This window comes from Triplophysa rosa, linkage group LG15, assembly GCF_024868665.1.
Source record: "Triplophysa rosa linkage group LG15, Trosa_1v2, whole genome shotgun sequence".
In the NCBI taxonomy this organism is placed as follows: Eukaryota; Metazoa; Chordata; class Actinopteri; order Cypriniformes; family Nemacheilidae; genus Triplophysa; species Triplophysa rosa.
Genome location: NC_079904.1, coordinates 23,677,973 through 23,701,670, shown reverse-complemented (window position 1 = coordinate 23,701,670; position 23,698 = coordinate 23,677,973). Strand labels below are relative to the sequence as shown.

The following is a 23,698-nucleotide window of genomic DNA, read 5'->3' as shown; positions in this document are numbered from 1 at the left end:
AAGATGTTTATGATTTAGAATAGATGTACAACAGCTCTTTCTAAGATGTTTAGCAGATGTTTTTAAGCAGCAGATCTCCAGATCTTTAGCAGACGTATTGCAGCAGATCTCCAGATCTTTAGCAGACGTATTACAGACGTTCAGACGTCTCCGAGATGTATTGCAGATGAGCAAACTATGTATTGTAGATGTCTTACAGATGTAAATGCAGACGTCAAATAGACGTAAACCAGATGGATTGTGCTATCTGGGTACAGTTTTAGTTTCGTTTTATTAGGCTCAGTTTCTCAGACAGGATCTATAGTACCAGAATAAAATGCATGTTTGAGCAGTCTTACAACAACTTGCACTAACGTATCCAATTGTAGTACAGTAAAATATATCAATCCCATTGTTTTTCTCAAGATACACACAAGTTATGTTTTTTCTAAGGCGCTTTTATAAATCTACTTATATGTCCAGTAAGGCCTACTCCTGATATAATCGAAGCCCGTGCAGTCTGAACCCGTCTCTAAAGGGTCAACTATGATGCATCAGATTTATGTCATTTTGCTCACATTGGTTTTGGGCTCTCCTGGCGTCTGTCGTCGCGAAGCAACCATGGGCCACGATAGCCGTTGAGACGAGGAGGTATAAACAAAGCCAAGGATACATGGATTATATGCACTGAAAACACCTTGCAATAAGTCTGCTACTAGATTTATTTACGCTGTGACCTTCTGTGTCTCCATCTTCATTGAGCTTGTCTATATTGTATAATTTATGGATTTACACCTTGCTGCTGCAAGCCAGCTGTGGCTACTTAATTGTTCACTTAAATGTCACACATTAAAAGCAATAATGCTATGTCATGTCCTCCTCTCTCAGTGTGACTCTTTTAGTGGGAGTGAAAAGTACAAACGAAGCATATCCAAATGCATTCATTTCCATTTCGAGCTTCGCAAGTTCGCATGCACTTGATCCCGGTAAGCGGCTGTACATTGCGCGTGCGCAAAGCGTGCGCGCGCGCAGGAGCCCGTTGGAAATTGCCCAAAAATGAAAAAACTATAATTAGGGTCGTTATTTCGTTTTGGTTCATTTATTTATTGGATTTCCCTTTTCAAGCTGAAATAAAAATAAAAACATCGTTTTCTTATTTTTGTGCCTACAGAAAAACGAAATATCGACTGTTTTTGTCTTTTTCCGTTTGTTATATTGAATGGAATAATCAAATGATCAGATGATACACGGACCTATTAGCTTATTAGTGTTGGACAACCTGTCTTCTGTAGCCTACTACGCAAATCATTAAAATAATCGAAGAGGTGTAAATATTTTTGATGGATGATAAATTTTAGTTTCAGTTTGCTTTCTTAATTGGCCTCTGAAAAGATTGTTAAAATATAGATGGTGTTATAATTAATTGAAGATTACAATAATTAATAATTTGATTTTATTGTAAATACCTTTATAATTTGGCCCCCAATACATTAAATTATGTTATTAATAATTGTTATATTTCTGCATTATCTTTTTATATTTAATTATACTCACTTTGTTCTTTATTTTATCTTATTGTATTGTACTGCCTTCACAAAAAGCATTTCAAGGTACATGTCACTGACATCTGTACATTTGACAAATAAACTATATGATTAAAGAAGTAATCCATATTTTTACCACATGGGGGCAGTATTGCTCTGTAACAAATGAAGAGTTATCCTTTAAATCCCTTCAGCTACTCTTTCCATCAGCATATTTTCTCTTGCATTAAAACATGGTAGATGGAAGCACCAAGATGCATATTAAATCCTAAAAATGTACACTAAAAGCATAAAACTTTAAATTTGAGGGGGATAGGGGGACCACCACCCAACAAACCAAATGTGGGACAGGTAATCCGTTTGTGTGGGACAATGTGGGACACCATTGAAAGGTAGCGCGAAACTGATATAATAACGGAATGAAAAAAATGTATATAATTTTTTTATCTTATAAAAATAATTTGTTATTTAGTCCATTCCAACTACAACATAATTAAGGCATAGATCAAATGTTATGTAACATACACAAATTGAATGGCGATTTCAATTTAAGGTTCACTGTCTCTTTAAATTTTGAGCACAGAACAGAGGCGGAGTTATCATTTTGTCAACTTTGAAGATCTTCTCAAAAAGAGAAAACTAAATGAATGAAGAACAAACAAATAATGAAAAAGAGTTTCTCTTTTAAAATGTATAATTGTTAAATAATGCATTTAATGATTTGCAAATAATTTTGATTTTAATACGCTAACCACAACCTATAGGCTAAACACAGTTTCAAAGCCACACAGTTTGATGTTTTAGTGAGTTTTTATTCGGCAAGTTGACATGATCTACTGACAGACGTCACAGCCTCTTGATGACTGAAATCACTGCCTTCTTCTTCTCATACACTGGATAAAAGTCAGGCTTTAAAACATAGTTGCGTTTGTATGAGCTCGTTGGACACCGGAGTGCACCGTGACACAGAGCTGTTAGATAGTTCAATAGTTCAATGGCGCAAACAAGCGTCTCATGTGCGTTTCGGGTTAAAGAACGTGTTGATAACAAAAAACCAACAGACTGATGAAACTGCGGCACATTTTCTCAATATGCGACGTGCGGGACAAGGGGTGAAAATGCTGTGCGGCACAACGGGTGGTCACCCTAGAGGGGGATCATTATATGGATACAAAATGACCAAATAAATCCCCAATATGGCTTTGTTGCACAAATAATATAAAGCCTTTATATGTGCAACAAAGCCATGTTTGGTAGAGCAGAGCGGTTTCATCACAACATTTCAAACGGCGCTTTACACTTAAATGTAATATTTTTCACTAATATTTGTGTCTACAGCAGATTTCTCCATAAACCACAGAAATACACTTTCAAACATTTATCAAATATTTCATTTTTCAGCAAGTTTAATGTATCTTGTGTCTGAACCCCACAAGGAAACAAAATTGCGGAAGTTTGGCATGCGCGTCGATGACAAGTTAAGATAAAAGATTGAGTGCGTATAGCACAGACCTAATGTACTTGTGAACATGAAGCATAAGTGTAATTTCAAGTACAAAGAAAGTAGACTTTTTCATTTAAATCAAGTAGCCTGCTTTTTTGCGTTCATGTTATGATTGACTCGTGAGCTGATTAAGACGCACCCTTTCATTCATTTAGTGCATTTTCTTTATATTCACTTAAAGGAGTGGTTCAGTACAAAATTACATTTTCATGAAAATTCACTCACCCACATCACATCAAAAGGCTCTACACGACACCAGCCGATGAATAAGGGTGTTGTCTATAGCGAAACAATTAGTCATTTTCCAAGAAAACTCAAAAATGATATACTTTTTAAACATAAATATTTCGCTTTGGACCTTAAACAACAGCCCCCCGTTGAAGTCCATTATAAGGATAAGAACCCTGGAAAGCTTTCCTCATAAGCCTCAATTTGTTTTCAACAGAAGAAATCAACACACATGAATTTTAATTTTATAGTGAACTATTCCTTTAACACAGACTCCGTGTTAACTTAAGACTGTAACAGCGGGCATCCTGTTTTAGTTTCACACACATGTTCTGCAACTGCATCCTCCAGAGCCGTTTCTAAAAACTCTCCAAAATAATGAACGCATGTCCACTCGATAAATCACACAGGTGTTAGCGCAGGTCACGACACGGGAAACAGAGGAGTGTTTGTGACCTGTTTTATAAGACAGTGAGGAAACTCACAGAGCACGAGCGGAAGCGGAGCTTCATTTATCATCAGCTCCCTTCAGGCCGTCATGACACAGAATGAGAACACCTGTACCTGAGGCATGAAACAAACAAACACAAACTGCTCTTTAATGGACTTCATGGGGAAAAACACTGCTCACTTACAAAGTGTTCTGGCAAACGAAAAATACAATATTTCTGAAGGGGCTGCTGTGGTATGAAGGATGTTGAAGGTACTGTACATTGTGATGCATGAAATGCACCTTACTCGACTTTCATTTAACATGAACAAAAATAAACGTATCCTCATTTGTTTTTAAACCTTTATGACATCCTTCCAAATCATAAAGATCATTTAATGAAAATCTGTAGTATGTTTTGAAAAATGACAAACAACACGTGAGCAAAACGTCAGTAGAATGACTGCTGTAGAAAAAAACAATTTAAAAGTCTACTTCCTTTATATTCTCTGAGCTTTTTTGTATATTGTAATTAAGCCCATACTCCCAGACATGCTTTAATTTGCCAAATTATTTTGTTCAATAAATACTTTTTAGCGCTTTGTCTGTTTTTTATCAAATGCATCAAATTTAAATGGTTTAATTGAACATGAAGGGACATTAAAAGCAAATACAGTGGAGTGAATGTACGTAAATGCCGTGTAAGATCTGTTGAGATACAACAACACGAATAAAATGCATCAACACATCATTAATACTTAAAAAGGTTGAAAACAGAGCCACTAAATCATTAACGGTTCCTCTGAGCCACACCCGTGAATCAAACAAAAACACACGTGACTCGAAGAAAGACTTCCCGCAGCGTCCCTCAAATCACGTGACGTGAGATGTGAAATCACCTACGAAAGTGATCAGATGTGTGACTCTCAGAATATCACAGAGAGCATCATCAATAGATGTTATTGATGTTATCTCTACAGTTTTATTTGTGCTGGTTTTCAAGCACAACTACAGTTCAGAAGCAGAAACAAACAAAACCAGAACCAACAGATCAGAATTACATCTCAAAGCACCATTGTGTAACCTTTAGCGGCATGTTTTGGGTGAACTGTTCCTTTAAGTTCTCCAAACATGTACATACCGCTGAGCTTTGATGAAGTGTGCATCATTTATTTTTATTCAGTCCCACCAGGATTTCATTATTGTTTTTTGTGATCTTTTTTCAAATTGCTCAAATTGTTTTTTGTTTGTTTGCCGTTGTTTGATAAACATTAAGGACACAGATACAGTAGCATGCCGCTGTCACTTTATGACCTACAGTAGAGCCAATAAGATCCATACAAATACTCGCCAAGACGGACATTTTGACACAATAATGTGTATTTGTAGCATTCAAGCGTAAGCAGACAGAGAGCGCGTTTCAGTACTGGAGCGCTGACAGGCGGCAAGCGCAGATGTTTTCTACCGCGGAGATCTTTTTTTTTGTCATCCTACATTTTATTACAAGAACTGCAAAACAATTTACCCCAATCTCGTGTAATACATTGGGATTTGCTTCACATATATGTGCTTGGCACTTTAGTGACGCTGCAATTGAGACGAATTCATACAGATCACTCCATCACGTGTGCGGCATCTGCATCGTTGTAAACATTTTTAGATCGGCGTTGTAATTAAATTAGGGTTAATAAGATACGTATCATTTATCTTTTGTTACTTATTATGACAGATCACAAAAAATGGGACATTTTGTTGATTTTACGTCTTCTGCTGTGAAACAATTACTGCTGTTGCACATTAATAAAGGTGTTTTGATAAGTGACAACCGTTTGTAAGCGCAGTGTGTACGTGATGTGAAGCGGATCTGAGATGACAGTCAAACACAAAAACGCTTTAAAAGGTTCATTTTCATTGTTAATTGAATCAAAATGACAACAGACGTTTTTCACACATCAGCCCATTTTCATTAATAATGCGTCTTTCTTTGTAAATACAGGAATATACAAGAACATCACAACCCACTTCAAATATTTGAAGATTCATTGAAATATACACAGAATTTCTCAAGAAGAAAACCAGGTGGTAAAAGCAGGTGAGGGAGAGAAAGTTCTGGAAAGAAGTGTGACATTAAAAGTGTTTGACCAACAAGATACAAAATATAAAAGCTTTAAATTCATTTCACATATAAACCGGCGGACAAGAAGATCAGAGATATTCAGTGTTTATTTATGTTGTTCTTTGGGGAGACCGTTGGTATGGTCATTCGAGAGAAAAAACATTTCCTGTTTATGTTCTTTGATCCACAGAGCAGCCGTGAAAAACGGCAAGAGTTTCATCCACATTCATTAAAACTGTGTTTCAGACATAAAACGACACACACACATGCACACACACACACACACACACTCAAAACACCCGGCCACAGCTTGTGACTGATGCGGACTAGATATCTGTTCTGAATATGGCAAGGCAAAAAATAAACGTGAGACTCCAGAGACTTTAAAAAGAATCATGCAGGATGAAATCGATGGCCACATACACACAACCAGGTTTTTTGTGACAACCGCTCTTATTTATTGTAGTAAATCTCTTTAATCTGATGTTGGATCAGAGACAAAATGATCCCCAGCACCAGACTGAGAAGCACTTCTCTGTGTGAACAGAATTATTAACATGAGTGAGTTAACTGACATTGAAAAGCAGAAACTATGATGGAGAGATTCAGAACTCATTGTTATGTATGTAATGTAATGTATTGCTTGTGTAATATATCGTCGCTGTCTTTCTGAAACTCAGAGATGTGTTTTTTAGCAAATGGAAAAACACTGTACTTTTTAATACTTACATACTTTTTATTGGCTAGATGTTTGTAAAACCCAGTGACAAAATTATAATAATAATGATTTGTGGCAAAAAAATCAAGCAATACAGAGATAAGAGGTTTCAGAAGGACAACAGCGATATGTTGTTTCTAGAGATGCACCGATACTAAATTTCTCCACCGATACCGATTATTCAGCGTGATATCTGCCAAAATCGATTCTGAAGATGAAATGAATCTCTTAACTTTCTGAATGTTATTAGTTCATAAAATGACTGTTAATATCGAGCATCAAACTGGTGATGTATCTTAACATTTTCTATATACAGAGCACAAATTCATTGGATTTTTCCTGTCCTCTTTTGATTGACAGGTTATATCGGCTCTGATTATCGGCTGTTTTTAAACTATCGGTCGATAATATGAAAAATTGCTTTTATCGGCTGATACCGATTATTGGCCGATATATCGGTGCATCTCTAGGTGTTTCGTTTGCTTTATGCTGGGTTCAGACTACACAATATCCCCTGATTTTGGGCACCATCTGTTTGTAACGTTGGGTGTCGTGATGATTCGTGAACAACATCGGCGGTCGGGACACAAGACTGATTTAACTCACATAGTGTTTCATAGTGTACGACAACTGACATCTCAACAGAAAGACTTGCATGTTTCATTTTTTGATTCTCCACTGGAGATGTTGATCGATGAGCACACAAGCTCTTGTTCACGTAGCTTTCAAACATTCCGAAACGAAAGCGAGATGATGGTATTGGTGGCAATTAAGCAATCGAGGAAAAAGATCATGAAGCTTTAGTAACAATTCTCCCGCCTCTACAATGTTTCCTCAAGGGGCTACTAGATATGACACTACTGGAATTAAAGAGTCAAAATCTGACACACTATAGGCTTGTCCACACTGGGTCGATAATTGTGTGCGCTTATCGCCAGCGTTTTTCGACGTTCATACCCAAGCGATTTTTACTGGCAATGAGATGAGTGAACGTGCAAATTCACTCCCTGACGTAGATTGTGCTTAATGAAAAACAGAAATACCCCGGTACACAAGGTGGCGCTGCGCAACTTTGTGCTTCTGACACTCGCTTGTCACACAGAAGAAGAATTCATCTTGCTTTGATGCATCTTTCGTCTATTTACTTCCTCTTCGTCGTTGGTATCAATGTGTGCTCGGCAAGACCGTTTTGTGCTTGAGCTCCTCCAAGTCGTGTTTCACTGTAACTTCAGCAGCTCCAGGCATGTGAACAAAAGCACCAATCTCATTGGTCGGCCAGTTTTTAATCTGGCGCGTCAAACCAAAAAACTAGCCTGAGGCTTTTTTTTTAAATGACACTTTTACGCCTGGCGTTTTGCGTGTCGGTGTACACACTCACATTGGCTCCCTTTGTTTAGTCATGAGGCGTTAAACGTAGGAGATAAGCGTGCGCGATTATCGTCCCGTGTGGACAAGCCTCAACTATGGAATAAACAAAAATATTGTGCAGTCTGAACCCGGCATTAGGACTCACTGTGTGGTTTAATGTAAATACGGTTGTCACTGGCTAATTTATTTAGCTGCAGTGTGTACGTGGCCTATACAGTACTCTCCATAACCCACTCGGAGCTCTCTGTGGTTCCTTTACTCCCTCCGGCCTCTCCCTCCTCATCACACTGCAGTAACATCCCTTTCACAGACAGACTGCGCTTAGTCCAGATGCTGCTCACCCTGCGCGGATACGAGCGCAGCCGCTGCGCCGTGGACACGGTGAAGTCGCCCATGTCAAACGAGTGGCTCCTCTTCGGTTTAGAGTCCAGCGGCAACATGAGCAACCGGCTGAGCCGCGAGTCCAGTGTCCGGCCCAACAGAGGCTCCTTGTCGGTAGGGGGCGCTGCAGCGGGAGCGGCAGCCACGGGGACAGAGCTTCCGGACGAAGCCGGCTCCTTGGTCGGGCCGCGAAGCTCTAGAGAAGTAAAGGCTCCCAGAAGCTGGTCTATGTTCCCGCGGGGCTTAGGAGGCGCAGACCTCCAGATGTTTGCGAGAGCTCTGTTGGGGCTGTAGGAAGTGGCGTCCGCCGAACCTGAGGATGAGGAGGACGATGTTGAGGAAGAGGACAAGCTGCTTTGAAGCGAGCCGCACCTGAATTCTGCCGCTTTGTCCCGTGCGCTCGCTTTAGCCTTGGGCACCGGCAGAGGCACCCCGTTCTGTCCCAGCCTCCCTCCGTTGCTTTGCGAGTACGTTTCACCGACATCGCTCAGTTTGGTGGTGAGGAGCTCGTCGCCAGCCCCTGCTTTAAAGCGCACCATGAGGATGACGATAAACACAAGTAACGTGGCCACGATCACTCCGCCCACCACCAGGATCATGGTGCCGCCCAACAGCTGGCCGTGTAGAGCCTGGCACTGAGGGTACTCGTCTCTGGTGTAGAACTCCACGCAGCCCACCACGTTAGTGGCAGTGAGAGTGGTGGCTGTGTCGTCCCACACCGCCAGCACACACAGGTCGTAGCGGGTCCCAGACACTAGATTGGTGACATGGAATGCCTTACTGGAGGCGGGAATCATCCTGGGAACACAGACACAGAATGAGTTTTGAGGTAACACATTACATTGATAAGAGTGATGAGTTGAGTCATTTCTTTATAAAGCCGATCGTGAGTGTATTGGTTTCTGAGTATTGATCATACTGACGTTGTATCATATCGTTTGTTTTTACGCTTTCATTTATTGTTTGAAGCACATAGAGCTTCATTTCATATATACAAAGTACAAAACAAATACATATTATTATTATTATTCATTCACACAGACAGGCAGCATGGAAAGATGCTTTAAAACCTGAAAAGAATTTTTTTTGCAGTAAGCTTTCTAGATTAAATGTACGGTTATATAAAGCTGTTTGTGCTTATCTGCAGTCAAAGCTCAAATAATGTTTTATTCTCCTCACTGAAGCAAACTACAATTCTCTATTTTAACAAAAACTTCTTTCCTGAACTAACAGCCAACAGTGATTTGCTTTTTCTTCAACCCATCTGTGCTGTTACCACCAGCAGATGGCAGCTGATATCCCAGACACATATTCAGAAATACATCAACATAGTGATTGCGCAGAAGAGAGAGAGAGAGAGAAACAAATGTATATATTTCACATTTTATTCAATTCTCTAAAAGGGAATAAATGAATATTTTGTGACTCGCGCCCAGAGTTTTGCTGAAATTTGTTTAAAGGTATTTGGGAACGGTCTGGCACACATTTGCACACTTGCCCTCATTTGGCCTGACGGTAGCTTGAAAGCATGAGGATTATAAATCTTGTTTGCTTATCTCGGCTACCGTGAGAGCTTGTTTATGTAGTTTCCTCGGAGCAGCTCATTTAGACATTATGAGGAAACCGCCCAATTTCTGCGAGTCTTTTCTCACACCAGCAGAATGTGTGCGTATCAGGAAGCACGCAGAATTACAGGCCATGAACTTAGCAGTACAGCTTTTTTGCTGATATGAATGGCTTAAATGGCAGAAGTAATTGGATTTTCTCCCTGTTGGGTTTCTCGGCCTCACACTACATTGTTTCATCCGCTGTAATATACTATTACTTCATCAGCGAGCGAGCAGAGGATTGACATACTATCCGCCCATAAAACCTCAGAATCCCTGAGTGTGGGAATACAGTAGAGATAAAGAGAAAAGTAATCAGGAGAGAGAGAGAGAGAGAGTCACAGAGGACACCATGTTGTTTGTCTACATATCAATCATGATGACAGTGAAGGATGAAGGACAAATCCCTGCAGACAGCTACAATTCAGACAAACTCAACATGTTATGTAAACAACAAAACAAATCATCCAGCAGTATTCACTGAAGACAATTCTTCAGAAGCAAGTAAACGGCCTATATTTATCAAATAACACTTTTTATGTTTGCCCTGGATATCTATCCCATATGTTTCCTGTACCAAATTTCGATGCTATCCCTTCCATCGCCCCCGGGAGTGCAAGAATTAACACTTTACCATTATATGAATATTGTTGTTATGTTTGTTATTGTGCATTCACCACCAAAACTGTACATGCACAGAACATCACCAGCACTTGTGAAAGCTCTCGTTGCATCTGTTGTTGCTAAGCAGCCATGAGCCGTGCTCGCTGTGAAGACCGTGACTGCCTCACTCTATCTAAACTAAAGAACGAACAAAAGATGCGAAATGTGAACGGCCCTCAGGGGATTTGTATAGGCATGAAAATAAAAACAATACTGAACTGAACTTTACTGAAAACATTTGGGGCTTCCAAATGCCCCCTTAGCCCAGCCCTAGCGGAACCCTCTGGTTCAGACGAATGATACCTCATGCAGTTTGCTGGTTCACCTCAGCAACCGACCAAGCTGTCTGTGAAATCAAACTCAATCTAGTGTTAAGATAAGCTGTGTAAAACTAGATCAGTATTCTTCTATGAAATGAAAGACGTTCGTTTTAATGTAAATACTGTATGAAGGAAACGTCACTGTTTTGTACCTGTAGATGAGGACCTCATCGTCTGAGCAGTTGTACTGTAGCTGGTACATTTTTACTTTGGGAGCCGCCTTGTTGACAGACCACCTGACCAAAGCAGAGACTGCGGTCACCTCAGACACAGACACTGTCTTCTCTGGTTGGCTCTTCGGTGTGCCTTTACTGGTCCTGGAGGTGCCCGTAATGTCTGACAGGCGGGACTTGGGTTGTGTGGCTTGTCCAGTACCATTGCTTATGTGGGGTAGCTGAATAATGGACAACTCCACCGAAGCAGAGGATTCACCGGCCAGGTTGGCCGCAATGCAGGTGAAGGTCCCGTAGTCCTTCGATGTGGTTATCAGGATCTCAAGGGTGCCATTGCGGTACACCACAGTGCGGGAAGAGTTGCCGAGTAATCGATCATCGGGGGCGACCCAATGTATGGTCGGGGTGGGATCTCCAATGGCTTCACACCGTAGACTGGCGGTCTGCCCCTCCAGAATCAGCATCCTGTGGGTGTGTTGAGTAATCAATGGCTGCTCACACAAAAACTCGTCCTCCCGAATGCTCCAGAAGTAGCGTCCCTTCAGACCTGGAGGAGAGGCACAGGTCTCCAGGTCATCCTCTCGCTCCAGTCGCCGAAACCAAAGCAGTTCACAATTGCAGTGAAGCGGATTCCCTCCGATGCTTAGTGAAAGTTGAGGAGCGAACGGTGTGGTCATCCCTTCGGAATCCTGTGCCCTGGCAAAGATGGGATCTGGAGGAAGTTTCTGAAGCCGATTAGAGGTGAGGTCCAAGCGGGCCAGCCTCTCCAAATCCACAAACGTGCCCTCAGGGATGTAATCCAACAAATTGTGGTCCAAGCTTAGCTGGTGCAATTTGACCATCTGTCGGACCGAATGCCAGGGCAAGGCATTAAGATTGTTGTAGGACAAGTCCAGATCTTCGAGCGACGCCGTGAGATCTTCAAACGCCCTCTCAGAGATGCGACCCAATTGGTTATTGTTGAGGATGAGATGCTGTAGGCTGACCAGCCCTCGCAGGTCATCTGGACCCAACTCTACTAAACGGTTATTATCCATGTGGAGAGAACGGAGGGTCTCCAGGTCGCCAAAGGAGAACGGCTGGATGTAGCTTATCGTGTTGCGGGAGAGCGTAAGGTCCACCAAATCCGTCATGTTGGCAAAGGCTTGCTGCGTTATCCGGAGGATGTAGTTTCCCCCTAAGCGGAGCTCCACGGTGCTGCGATCAATATTAGGCGGTACGAAGAGCAAGCCTTTAGCTGGACATAAGGTCCCCAGGGACTCGGATAAGTTCTGACACGTGCAGTATTTGGGGCATGCATGGGTCATCATTGCAGCCATACCCAGGACCAGCAGCTGATAGAGCATGTGGTCCATGGTAGATTCACACAAAAGGACCTGAAAGACAAATAAACAACAAATAATCAGTTTTGAGATTCTTGATATGAAGAATCATTTTTGATTTTAACCATGAAAAAGCCGTAGGCGCCAATAGCCCTGTGGTTAGTGTGCCGACATATAGCGTCAATGTGCTCACGGCGACCAGAGTTTGAGTCCATGGCCGAACCTGCTCCCCTATCTCAGCCCAGTGCTTTCATGTACGCTCTATAGTAAAAGCCCTAAATATATATATATATAAACAAAAGAAAAAGGCCAATGCCTTTGGATCAAGTTCTTATGATGAAAAATTTCTAAATTTGTTGTTTCATTTCAATGTTTTTCTGGACCAATGGGTGAGTGAGTAGTTTACTTGATTACTTAATGTTGCTCCATTACATGTTCCAGTGCATTTTCATGATATGTTCGGCTGAAACAAGCGTGTAATGTGCGGCAAAAATAGAGCTGCTCTCACACACAGTACAGTGTGAATGTTGTTTTATGGAAGCTTCGATGTGCCACAGATGCAGAATGTGTGAAACCCGAAAGTGTCTGCACAAATATTTGCATATGAAGAAAATGCATCTCATTATATAATGCTCATGTTACAGTAGAATGTAATATTTTGACACATTTATATTTGGATGCTTGGTTTATACTTCTGCACACATCAATCAAATTGAATTCTTTAGCAATCTTGAGACGCCATTACAATCCAGTACAAAATGAACATTACAATTCCAATCTCCTGCCATTATTACACATTGATTCTCATCTCATCTCATTCACTTCACATACACATTACTTCATATTAACACTTGCTCCACATTCACATTTACACGCCACATTCACATTTTGCACAAACACACCACATACATACGTCACACTCACTTATTATTCATGCACTCATCACAATTGATGCCATTTCACGTTCATACTTGCTTAACTTTACATTCACATTCACACTCACTTTACACTTAGTTCACATGCACACTTAATTCTCATTCATTCTCTTTCACATTTAAATCTCACTTCACATTCATACTTCACTTCACATCGCTGCTGTACAGTTCTCTTGAGCAGTGTTTGTGTGTCAGTTAGGCTCTGATGGAATCTTCCCAGAGAGCGATCGACCTTAAAGGGGTGGTGCAACGGTGTGTCATGCATTCTGACTTCTTTACAATGTTAAACATGCTGGCTTCTCATCCTTAACATGGTCAACTTGTCAAAATACGAGTTGGACGTATGACTTGGTATTTTTGTGTTCGATACACTCCCCCCAGCGTTCGTATAGATTTTGGAAAGTTTTTTCGAACATGAAAATCCGTTTTGCAACAACTTTTCTTATTGGACAATTCTCCCGGAAAAGCACTTGTGTGCAGGAGAGAGAGGGAGCACTACTTTCGCGTAGTTGAGCTGTTCACTGCATTTGAGTGATGGATGTTATATAAATGGTGGATATAACGCTGGATTTGGAGATCGTTTGAAACTAATAGATGGAGCGGTAAAAGATGCTGGACATGAACCGCACGCGGTAAGTGAAACTGATGTCTGCGTTTTGTTGGCAATGGGTGCGCACGTGCTTTAGTTGCGCCCCCCCCATCCCCCCCGCACGCGTCGTATGCTTTCAGAAATAATCGTCCAGCTATATCTGTCTTGTATAAATGTGATCAAACTAAATACTTTACTGATATTTGAAGGGTGCGATACTATTCTGTAAGTACTCTAGATTAACGTGAGATATGCTGAAACTGTTACGGCCACTTTAAGGACAAGAATAAGATGACACTGAATTATGTTGCCATAGTGATGGCCCTTCATGTGTAAAGGCTTTCGCAATAAGATCAGAGAACAGTAAGAGTTCGCCATTGAGCATACACATTGATAAAAAGAAACTTGAATTCTTTCATTTTGACTATAACCGATACAATTCCACTCTAGACAGTTCAGATTTAGATTTCACGTAAAAAGAGCCACTGCACTCAAATTTGGTCCATGACTCAGAATACGTTCACCTTCCCTCCATCTATATCAATCTACTTCATTCTGGACATCTAAATGTGTTTACTCTTGGAGATGTCAATACATATGGTCTTATTCCCGTCTCTCCCTCCATTAACATTCAAACATATCCATTAACTCTCAAAATATCCACTAAAAGAGACAGAAAAAATACAGCTATTTCATCTACACAGTTGATGTTCTCCTGCCCTCTCTGCCAAAACACAATCAAGAAATCAAATCTCTTAACATCACATGTACAGAAGCAAAGGATCCTGGGACTACACATCACAGTCGACAGCACGAGTGCATACAGCGCGTGAAACGGCTTCTTTTCTATCATCAGTGTCATGACGGCTGAGATCTGCTGGAAATGAGCCGAGTTTAGCACATCAACAGAGTCACGAGAGAATCCTTTAATACAGCTGTACCATCATATCATAAAAGCACCTGCACATCATCAACACTGATCTCCTTTATTAACAGTGATGACAGACTTTTTCAAGGAAATAAATGAAAATCCATTTTGCTCTCTTTCTCTCTGATACGTGCTTTCCTCGCGGCTCAGTAAATTGGTTTCCTGAATTCAAGACTCTACAAACAACCAGTTTTCCTAGAACTAAACTATTAGAGAGCTGAAATTCAGCAGAATTCAGTCTGTCCGTTTGCGTGACGGTAAAGGTCAGCCTTTTCAGTCATTCTGCTATTTTGTAACCTCACAACCTCCTGGCAAAACCTGCTCTAAAGACATCATTTCAGCTCAGCCAATGTAAACAAACGCAGAAAATGACTGTCAGGAAGGCGAGAGATCTGAATAGAGACGTCTGTCATGCTGTCCAGATGGATTATGTGTGAAATGACAAAAACACCCTTTAAAACAAAAGAAACTTAAACACACACACACACACACACAAACAAAACGGTCAGTAATGAGGTAAATTCATGTTTTGTCTGTGTGTTTTTTTTGTACACAGCCCAGTAAAATATAAAATCATACAAGAGGAGAAAATGTTGATTGACCGATCAGAAATATGAATTCAGACAGAACGAAACAAGACACGCTTCTCTCGCTTGAATTAATATCGTGGCTTAAGTACGTCCTTTTTAATAAATCAAAACACCTCAGTCAAAGTTTGAATGAATTTGATCTATTAAACATCCAGTGAAGACTATAGAAATGTGCTGTTATGCTGGATGCGGTCGAGATTCCAGTTGGGGACATTTTGGATATTTTAAACCACAGATGCAGAAAATGCCACATAAGTATGTATGAAATGTGCATAGTGTTTAGAGGTTATTTCATGAATAAAAGATGAAAATCCTTTACACTTTGAGGTGGAACTCCAACCCCTCCCCGTGTTTCCCTTATAGAAAGATTCCTGAAATCAGGGCCGGAGTGATGTGTTAACTTTGTAAGGGATGATTTATTTATATAGTTGATTTTTACCAAATTATTTTAAATATGACTTTCACTAAACTTTCAAAAGTACGGTCCATTTGTTTTTTAAATGGTGAAAACACTTTTTGGTTTTTTTTATTTTCAAGTTTAAATCATTTTAATTTTCACACTATATAGTAAACATTCAGATGTACACGACCTGGAAGGTTCCATTACACCCAGTCATACGGACTCGAGAACAGTTCATGTCACTGGTACTCTGAGACAACAGCAGTAATGTTAATACTCTTATCTGTCCTCAGATATCCAGAACAAAACTGAGAGGAATTATATGTACTGTACTGTATATGAATGAAAAGGCTTTAATCCCATATTAGAAATGTGAACTGGAGTATTTGATAATTGATGATCTCTGTGACTGAGCGAGTGAGTAAAGGTTAATGGAGTTTAACTTCGTGACCCTACAGACATAAAGCGTATAATAACCTCAAGAAACGCTCACGACTTTTACTATGACTTCTACAGCACTGATACTATGAATCCATGAATAGAACGTAATAGAATTGATCACTTCTTGACACTTTGTTTGATCCTTGACTATATTAAGATTCCACATTAAGATAAGCACATAAATGAAACTGCACTTTTACGCTGTAAACAGAGACGGCGATAGAGAAACAGCCACTTACCGACATTCTTTAAAATATCTTCTGTTGTGTTCTGCAGAAGAAAGAAAGTCGTGCAGGTTTGAAATGACATGAGGGTGAGTAAATGATGACAGAGTTTTCAGTTTTGCGTGAACTATCCCTTTAATGTGGCATTAGAATGAGCACATGAATTAAACCGCACTTTTGCACTGTAAACAGAGATGGCGATAGAGAGGCAGGCTGCAGAAAGTTGATTTCGTTTAATGGTTGCTTTGTTTTACTTGAAATGATTAAGAAAAGGATTTCGTGCATTGAGCAGCAGGTCGATCTGAATCCTCAACACACACAAACACGCAAATCAAATACAGAAAAAACGAGATGGTCTTTTTTTGACTAATCCACTTCAATCTCGTTGTTCAACGTCAAACGTTCCGCTTTTTTTTTTTTTTACGGCGGAATCAATTGCCAATTTCTCTTAAAAGGAAGCGACATGGTGCTTTAACACAGGGCGGATCAGCTCGACATCCCGCTGATGAAATTTTCCAGAGGATTTGTGCCTCTCTCGCGTCTCTAAGCCAAAGAAGGCGAAGCGGCGGAGTCAAAGAAGCGAACATAACGTGATCTGCGGAGACGGCGGAGATGACACATCGCTAATGAAGTTTTAAGAATGATTCCGTCTGCGAGTGACGCAGATTGAGCTGAAGATTTCACTGGCATCACTGTAATCTCTCACCGTCACACGCTGACATTTTGAAGTGCTCCAACTCTCATACAGAATAAACACAAAATCATCAAACGCATAATCACGATTCAGATCTCTGCAATGTTTTCTCTAGACAGCAACAAGATCAAATGCGCACCCGTGACCTCTGGATAAAGTCTGTCATCATTTATTCACTCTTATGTTTCTTCTTTGGAAAACACATGGAAACTGAATATTTGTGAAGAACACTCGTCTTTGACTTTCATGGAAGACGCTGTCACTCAAGATGGATGGCGAATAGAAACCAAAGTGATTCGGCTTTGAAACGACATTTACATATTGAATGGGGTTTGAATAATCTAATAATTACGTGTACATCTACAGCAATCTCACTGGCCGATGAGGAAACAGTGACCGGCGCATGCCGGGTCATCAGCATCAGCATCAGCACCAGCCCAGATTTCTCTTCTTCAGGAAGATGAGTGTGTGCGTTTAAGAAAGGATGTATGACATTTAGAAGGTGAGCACTTGCGTGTCCTTGTTTTATTATGATGATGATGATGATGATGGAGGACACGCGTGATTCATCTGTGACACGCTCTTTAAATTGAACTTTCAAACGAAAGCGCTTTGTTCCCGTTCTGCTTTCTTCTCAAGAGATCATTTCCGTTGTTCTCGTTCGCCGTCTGCTGAGGTTGAGCGTGAAGAAGCGTTGGTGGTCTTTCAGGTGTGTGTCTTTCAGGTGTGTGTCTGCACATGCACGCTCATCACACCTGAGGTGTTACCCAATCGTCAGCTCTGACGCAGTGTCGAGCGAACATCTCTGACCACCTTTTTGTATCGTATTTCATTTTTACTTTTTTCTTACCTGTATTCTGCTGCTCTGCCATAGGTGAAGCCTATCAATCAAGTCTCACAATCCTCCTGATTCCAGCTGAACATCGATGACATACCTGAAGAGAAACAAGAGCTGGTGTGAGCAGGATTAAAGTTAAAAAAAATCATTACATTTTTATTTTTATAATGGCTTTATTATGGTGTGTATGACTTCTCACATAATAAAAATCATTTACACTTAAAACAATCGTTCATGTCTGTTATTTGATAAGTAGCCTTGTAACAATGGCATTATTCATACATTAAAGTCCCAGTGTAATTTAAAATGACAATGTCTTTTTTTTCATGAAATATTGCAGCGTTTATTGTAAATAGTTCATCACTGTGGGTCGTACTCTTTTTAAAATTCGTGTGCCCTCATAATCTTCAGTTCAAATCAGAAAATGCACTGCTGCCCTCTAGTGACTATCCATCTTAAATGATGTATGTTAGACGGCTTGGGCGGAGCATCTGTTAACTCCTCCCCTTCAACTGTCAGTCTGCTGCCAGTTCCATTTCAAAATGCAACGGCTGTTTTTATACATCCAATCAAATCACAGAGAAAGACGAAAGCCACGCCCACTATTTTTCTCATTCAAAATTCCATTTCACTCGGGAATGCGTCAAAATGCGGAAGTAAAAACGATTGCAATTTCCTATTCACGGGGACTTTAAGCTGGTAATAAGTGCCGAGGTCTCCTTCACTGCATCCCTGTTTATTTTAAGAAATAAAATAAACTCGTATCTCTTTTTCACATTTTTAACTACACCATCTTGTCGCAAGCACAATGTGGTGTGCAAACCGTTTTGTGAAACATCATGCGATACTGATGACACTTTTTCTTAAGTCTCACGTGTGTCTCAGATATTTCTCCTGAGAAACAAGTCAGAAATCACACAAATGTGTCTGTCATTAGAGTTTGAGAAGAGACGTCAACAATGTCAACCTGAGCTCAGATGTGTCTCGTCTGCAATCAAAAGTCAATATCATTGAAGATCTCGATACGAACGCAAACATTTCTCATCAAGTTTACTTAAATGAGCTATGGAAGAGAAACACCTGAGCAAAAACATCTCTCTCTCTCTCTCTCTCTCTCTCTGTGAGGGCAGATTTGATGGGATTAATGTCAAGCTTCGTTGTTTTGTGATGAATGTGATTATAGAGATTTTCACAGGTGTGAACAGGATTAGACGCAATCAGATGAATCGAGGCAAATTCCTTCTTATTCCAGAGTGCTATTGTTGTTTGTGTCCTGTGAGAAATAGATTGTTGATAAGAGTTTAATGCATGTTTGCCGGGGCCAGAAATGGCTTGAAGATCTGAATCGCGTTGAAAGCTTCAACTAACACAGAAGAAGCGTTAAAAATAGAAGGCTTTTCTCTCATAAAGACCGTCCACCCGTAAAGTCTATAATTGGTGCACAGTTTGCTGGATCAACAGCGCCGTGTCACCTGTCAGATGATTTCAGAACAAGCTAAAGAGAGAGAGCTCAAGAGAAATGACATCTCTTTACCACAGCTCAGCTCTTTCATTAGAATATTGTGACAGTCACACTTATTCATGTGTATCCAAGATAATACCCTTTAGCTCTATGCTTCTGAAGATACAAGTCTTTCTTTCTTTCTTAAAGATCGTGCAAACGTTAATGTTATACCAGTAAAAAAAGAGAGAATATAACCATTTTCTAATATGCAAAGTCTCTTTAAGAACAATCTCATTCACTAAAAATGATACAGACATTTTTAACATTTGTTTTACACACATACACATACAAACTGAAACAGGAAGTTCTTCTGGACCAGCGTTGGATCGGCGTCGTTTACGTTTTCTGATGTGGTCTATATTTTCATTTGTACTATTAAGATTGATATGTTTCTAAACTCTGTTTGGGCTAATTTCCATGGCCATTCACACGTGCCAGTTGACCACAACCCAACATAAAACGCCACTGTTGTCAGTCGCGTTTAGTTTGTGTGACATTCTGGAGTCATTTGATGATGTAAAGAGAATCTTAGACTGCAGAAATATTGATGTGATGAGAGTAATGATTCCTGGAGGTGGACTTGCTCTTCTGAACGCAAGGTCACTGCAGCATTATTCCTGATGACCTTTGACCTCACCCTCCATCAGCTGTAGATCAGCATCAGAGGTACACATGTTTTACATCCACAAACATCACCTTTTCTGGAGGACAGCACCCATACAAACACCCCAGACTGCTGAACTGATCTGATGACTGTATGTCTTCAGATCTGTGACAGGTACTGTATACAGTAAAGCACATTCGTCTGCTTACATTTTCATATTATAACTCAATGTAGGTTTTGTATATCCAGATTTTAGATCAGGGGTATTTAGGGGCGGACTGAGACTAAAAAGTGTCCCTGGACTTCTCCACCAGGAGCAGCCCACAACACCAGGCTGTCAACATAATACACCAGCTTATTGACGCACAAATCATTCTATAACACCACAATTTAGAAACAAATGTTTGTAAGGACACATTGCAAAGCCAATAAAACCACAAACATTAAACAGTAAAGGCCAGTGAACGACACTCTAACATGTAACACACCCGAGTCAAAGATTCAAGTTTTACCCTGTTTGAAGTCTAAAGCCTGGCACTGACTACAGGATACTAGGGCCAGATTTTAGCCCGATCTCCCCCTCCCGAGAATCACTGAAACAATCTTATACATGGCCTCCATACAGATCGTCATGTAATGTGAGGCATTTACAGATCAAATCTTACACCTCCCGACCTGCTCTGACAAAAATGGGGGCTGGCCCGATCATATCAAACATGTTTGATATTTAGGATTTTAATTCGGGATCATGACGTTGGTACTTTTACAACAACCAATGAGAGACAAGACTGCAAGATGACAGAGTGACTGACAGAACAGTAAAAATGTAAACGCAGTGCGTTGGATTGCGGAGATGCAGATTATAACAGTTTGTTTAAATATGGCAAATTATGACAAATACCTCTATAATGCGTCCTTAAAGTTGTCGCTTCGCAATGTATATTGTGTTCTGTATTTTACATAGTGAACACGAGCTGCTGCTTTATTTAACTGTTACCAGAAACAAAACATCCCGCAGGACCACCTGTTGACATAATGCCATCCTACCACTAGATGTCCCCACGTCATCACATTATTTACAGTACATCCGCGTTCTGGTGAAATCACGTGATGCGCACGCGTCCTCTGGTACGATAATCCTCAAATGATCTTCTAGTGTGTGATGTGACAGAAATGTCAAGTATTTTGGTTTGAGCATGGTTAAGATTTTAATTAAGAGAATCTATCAATATTCTCTTATTTAATTAAATAGAAATTAAATAGAAATTTGACCAAACATAGTCATTTCATTACCTGTGATTATAGTTCTGCAATCGATTGAATTCTTCAATGTTAATTAAGTCCACCATAGAACTTGCACAGTCTTTTCTTATGGCTTGAATGGTATAAACCAGCGATTCTTACACACCTGATTTAAAAGATGAAATTTGACAAAATATGCAGAGCGGGGCCAGGGATTAACAACCGCTGCTATAAACGGTATGCTGTCAGTTATGTTTTTAGGCATGTTAAATCGAATGCACGTTTATGTGACAAACCACCTAAGTATTCATTTAAAACAGCAGAATTCTCAAAAGTTAGGTAGTTTGCATCTCTAAAATCTTACCGTTGATCATTTTTTATTGTTAAACAGTTGGCGTTTGTTATGTTTGACTTCACATATCTCATTACTTCACAGTCATCAAACTGATTTCGCATTGGTTTCTGTTAGCGCCCACCTACTGAACTTCTGTCTTCCAGTCTTCTTCAGTTTGACTGGTTTAAGTTCTGCTTGGCCTCTGTAATTTGATTGGCTAGAATTCTCTAAACCCTGTTTGATTGGCCAACCTTTTGACATTGACGAGCACTGTGGCTAGGGCACAGAAATCACAACTATCACAAGTGAGCAAAAGAAAATATGATTATTATTTCTTTATATCCTTACAGTGGGCCGGCCCACATTGAGCAGCGGCTCCAGACGGCCAGTCCGCCACTGGGGATGTTCAATTAAAGTTCCAAGAGGTCCGGTCTTTATATTTTCTTCCAAACGGAGTATATATTTTTTAATAAATAAATATTTCATCAATTTAGCCCAGTTATATACATATGTATACACCAACAGCGGTGGGGTCTGGCGTATACCGTCATGTGAATCTCTGTCAGACAGCGCATCGGCATTAAGTTCTCTTTCGTGCTTGAATGAACATAAACAGATTATGCCAGAAAGCCCGTTTTGTCTTGCATTTTCGTAATCACAGATTTCAACGTGTTAAATAAAATCTTAAATGAATGTAAAGAGTTGTGAAAATGGGAAAGGGCGTCAGGTCTGCGTAGAGCGTCAGCTCTTAAACCTGCTGCTGTGACTCCTGTCACTAATGTTCATCAAAGAACTAAAGAAAAGAGCAATTCGATGTGTTTTGTAGCTTTAATTCTGTATTTAATTCAGAATTCAGCATTAAAGGCTGTAAAGTGTTTGAGAACTTAATTCAATTTCTGTATATTTCGTACCTGTTAGACACGATCATCAATTTAATGGAGACATCAGTTGCAGTCCTAATATCAGAATGTTGGCTTTCATTCATAAACTAATGTTGTTAAAGAAAAATGTGAAATTATTAGAATGTAAAGGTTTATTTAAAAACATTAATGTTATGTGCGATTAATCACAGAAAAAATGTGTGATTAATCCGATTCATTTTTTTAATCGATTGACGGCACTAATCTAAAGAATATGTCTGCTAAAGCTTCTTTACCATGACTGTGCTTCTCATCAGCATGTGAACTTCTCACTCCTGTTCCTGACATCAGAAGAGAACAGCACATCCGCCCATGACACAGACTCCGTCTAGACCTCAGACAGCACACTCATCGTCTGATGCATACTGCACATTAACATCCAAAGACTTTCCTATCTGATCTGTTCAGCTGTATGCAATTTCCTGGAGTGAAGATGAACTTTCCAGACCTTTTTCCTTGGAAACAAACAATGTTCACATGCGACCGTAGGGCGTGAAATGAATCCTCATTGATTTCAATTTCAATTTTGGCTTCCAACAATTACAAAAACAAAACAACGGAGGTAAAATGATTTCTGAGCCATATTATGTTTTGCAGGGATTGTGTCATTATAAATCCACAGCGCACGTCCCCGCGAGGCTAAGACACGTGTAGTCACATATGTTGAATGTACGGTGTGTTCACAAGCAGTGGACAACATACAGACAGCATTTAATTTCTCTTTATGCAATAGATCTGTATTTATTTGAGATATTAATTATTTATTTTTATTTATTTCAACTTTATCCAGTTTTGATTTGTTTTTTAGTTGAATCCACTGTTAAAGAGATGACTTTTTATTTGCTTATTTATTTTTATTTCAATAAATACATGTTGTTTTCAAAGTCAACAATTGTTCTCAATATTAGCCATAATAATTGCGATTATCATTTTTGTCATAATCGAGCAGCCCTAGCTCGATAAATAAAGCATTTTCCATAATCATAAACAAATTAATTTAGGCCCAACCCTACAACCCAGTAAAGTTACCATTTGACACGCCTGTATATGGATGGGTGCGGAAAGTCTCCGTGTGTTTTTCTGATGGGTTCCCAGTGTTATT

The 23,698-nt window shown here is 40.0% G+C and overlaps 1 protein-coding gene across 2 annotated transcripts in view; it reads right to left on the bottom strand.

The window, feature by feature from the left end:
- Positions 1 to 2,303: 2,303 nt before the first annotated feature.
- Positions 2,304 to 23,698, bottom strand: part of lrfn2b (leucine rich repeat and fibronectin type III domain containing 2b) — a 70,304-nt gene continuing 48,909 nt past the window's right edge. For both annotated transcript variants that reach the window (XM_057352076.1, XM_057352077.1), the window contains 3 exons: positions 18,005 to 18,089; positions 11,011 to 12,407; positions 2,304 to 9,066 (listed from right to left, as the gene is read on the bottom strand). In XM_057352076.1, coding sequence (XP_057208059.1) covers positions 8,097 to 9,066; positions 11,011 to 12,386 — 2,346 coding nt within the window. In that variant the 5' untranslated portion in view covers positions 12,387 to 12,407; positions 18,005 to 18,089 and the 3' untranslated portion in view covers positions 2,304 to 8,096. The remainder of the gene's footprint in view (positions 9,067 to 11,010; positions 12,408 to 18,004; positions 18,090 to 23,698) is intronic.